The following is a 2,500-nucleotide window of genomic DNA, read 5'->3' on the forward strand; positions in this document are numbered from 1 at the left end:
ACATCTACCTGATGGTCAATGAGACTATTGAGTCTAAAAACATAGTATCTGGCCTATGGCCTTACAGATGTAGCTGCCTTCTCAAACATGTTCACTAGCTTTGGAGGTTCTACTGTCCTGCATGTGTAAGGCTGCATACATTAAACCCAAAAGCAAACATTGGTGTTCTGAAAAAGGATTTTTCCCCTAATGGGAAATGAAAAACACTAGACCCTTTATTCAGCGGCTCTCGTTGCTTTGTGAAGATAAGACGTTTGTACTTTCAGAAGCCCCATAAATAAAGCGCTCTAGTATTTCTCTTAATAAGAGATATACATAAAGATTCTTCCCTCTTAACTATGCTAGAAACACACTTGGCATTACCCTTTTATCTAACTATGCCATCTGTGCGCAGGTCCTTGTTGTGAATATTTTCTATGTGTTTTTTCAGGGAGTGCGGCCGCTTGGCACTGAAGTCGCAATGGGGGCACTTGTGGGGTCTCTCACCCGTGTGCCGAAGCATATGGCGTCGCACATTGTCTGACCGCTTACTTGTGAACTCACAGTGTGGACACTTGTGGATTCTGCCCACATGTTCCTTCTTGTGTGTAATCACGATCTTGTGGGTCTTGCAGGTACAGTTGCAGTGCTTTCCTGAGCACGGCTTTACCTGCGCTGACTGGTCTGAATTCTCTTGCTTGATGCACTTGCAGTCATCATAGTGACACTCCATCGCCTCCTTCAGGGCCGTGGGGTTGGTGGTGGCCTGGCCCTGCAAGACGTGCATGAAGTAAAATTGGGGCACTTTTCGACCGTCTCTGGCAGGTGGAAATCATTAGTATCTTCTATGTGAAACCTAATTCATTCCTGAATAAATAAAGCAATGGCATAAACAAACATTATTATTCAAAATCATTCTACTGCAAAAAAGAAACAAAACAAAAATAAACATCTGATTAAAATTTGGCTTTATAAAGTTTTATGAAGTGAAACAAATCAGTGCAAAGTGTACTGTGATGTAATTAAATCTACAACACTAAATTATACATAAAAAGTAGATAAGAAAGATGAAGGAGAAGCAGAAGAAGAAAGAGAGGAAAATGATGAAGTGGGGAAATATTAAGAGAATGAAGAATATACAATAATAATAATAAAAAAAAAAAAAATGTGGAGGAAGAAGTAGAAGAACAAAAATGAAAAGAAACAAGTGGTGAAACAAAAGAAATGATAAAGTGACACTACTCTCCTTCCAAAATTACCTGTGTAGATGCCGATGCTCCAGCAAAGTTCCCCGTGAAGCCATAGAGAGCGTCTCCTGCCTCCTGTAAGATAGAAAAAGAAGAAAATTTAGAAAAGAGAAAGGATACACTCAATAAATTACTTTAAAACTACTGCATCATAAGCAACAAGGGAATGTGTGGATGGTGGGAAAATAGGAAGAAAGGAAAGAAGGAAGAGGAGGGAATTAGAGGGAAAGGGAGAATGAGAGAGAGAGAGAGAGAGAAGGAGAGAGAGATAGAGGGTGGGAAGGAGAGAGGAAGTGAGGGGAAAAGAGAGAAGAAGGGGGAGAAAGAATGGGATATAGAGAGTCAGAGAGTGAAAAATAGAAAGAAAGAAAGAGAGAGAGAAAGATAAATAAATAAGTAAAGAAAGAAAGACAGAGAGAGATAAATAAATAAAGATAGAGATAAAACTAGAGATGTGAGACTCATTAAGCCAAATAAAATTAGCTGACTGGAGGAGGTAGGAAAGAGAAAAGAGAGAATTCAGAGAAAAGAAAAGGGAAACTAAAAGAGAAGACAAGAAATACTAGGGGGGGGGGGCAAGCCCAATAGATAAACAAAACTTGTAACATGATTCCAGAATGACAAAAAAGTGCTATGTATTACCAAAGGTAAATTGCAGTTTGGCAACTCAACTCTATCAAATTCCTACCCTTCAAAAGAGATTCAAATTTTGTATTTCTCTTTTGTTACTCATTTTCTTCCAAGTATGTCATTACACTATACTGTATAGGAGTCCATACTTCAAAAGCAGCAACTTCTATCCTCTGGATTGGTACTAAATTGCAATACCATACAAAAATATTCATTTTCCAGAAGATACAAATTAAAAGTAAAAGAAAAGGGGTCTCAGCATAAAACTCTTTAAAAGAATACATATGAAGCAATGAATAAGACACACCAATACAATCATAAACTCATTTCCAGGCCCAATGTGTAGAAACTATCAAAGAATCAATAACAAAATATGTGGTAAGTCTAAAGAATGGTCATGCATAAAAAAAAAACTTTGGTGCATTATGCAACTCAGATTAGAAATATAATTTTTCCATAAATCCTTAAAATTTATCTTTTGTGATGTAATTCTAAAGTAATGACTAACATTCTGTTTTTTCCTCTCTCCTATCTCCTGTCAAGTGTCAGATTATGCAACCATATATTTTTCTGCTCCCAACCACTAGTACCTAACCTATAAGTAAAATTTGACCCTGTTCTCCTTCCATCATTATTATCATTTC

At 37.2% G+C, this 2,500-nt stretch overlaps 1 protein-coding gene across 1 annotated transcript in view; it reads right to left on the bottom strand.

Moving 5' to 3' along the window:
* Positions 1-2,500, bottom strand: part of LOC122264943 (uncharacterized) — a 22,468-nt gene that overhangs the window by 901 nt on the left and 19,067 nt on the right. Inside the window, exons 3-4 of the mRNA XM_043034059.2 lie at positions 1,239-1,301; positions 1-751 (exon numbers count right to left, since the gene is read on the bottom strand). The exon at positions 1-751 is cut by the window's left edge and continues 901 nt beyond it. Coding sequence (XP_042889993.1) covers positions 368-751; positions 1,239-1,301 — 447 coding nt within the window. The 3' untranslated portion in view covers positions 1-367. The remainder of the gene's footprint in view (positions 752-1,238; positions 1,302-2,500) is intronic.

Source organism: Penaeus japonicus, unplaced genomic scaffold, assembly GCF_977035675.1.
Source record: "Penaeus japonicus unplaced genomic scaffold, GWHDUDI00000001_assembly GWHDUDI00000009, whole genome shotgun sequence".
NCBI lineage: Eukaryota > Metazoa > Arthropoda > Malacostraca > Decapoda > Penaeidae > Penaeus > Penaeus japonicus.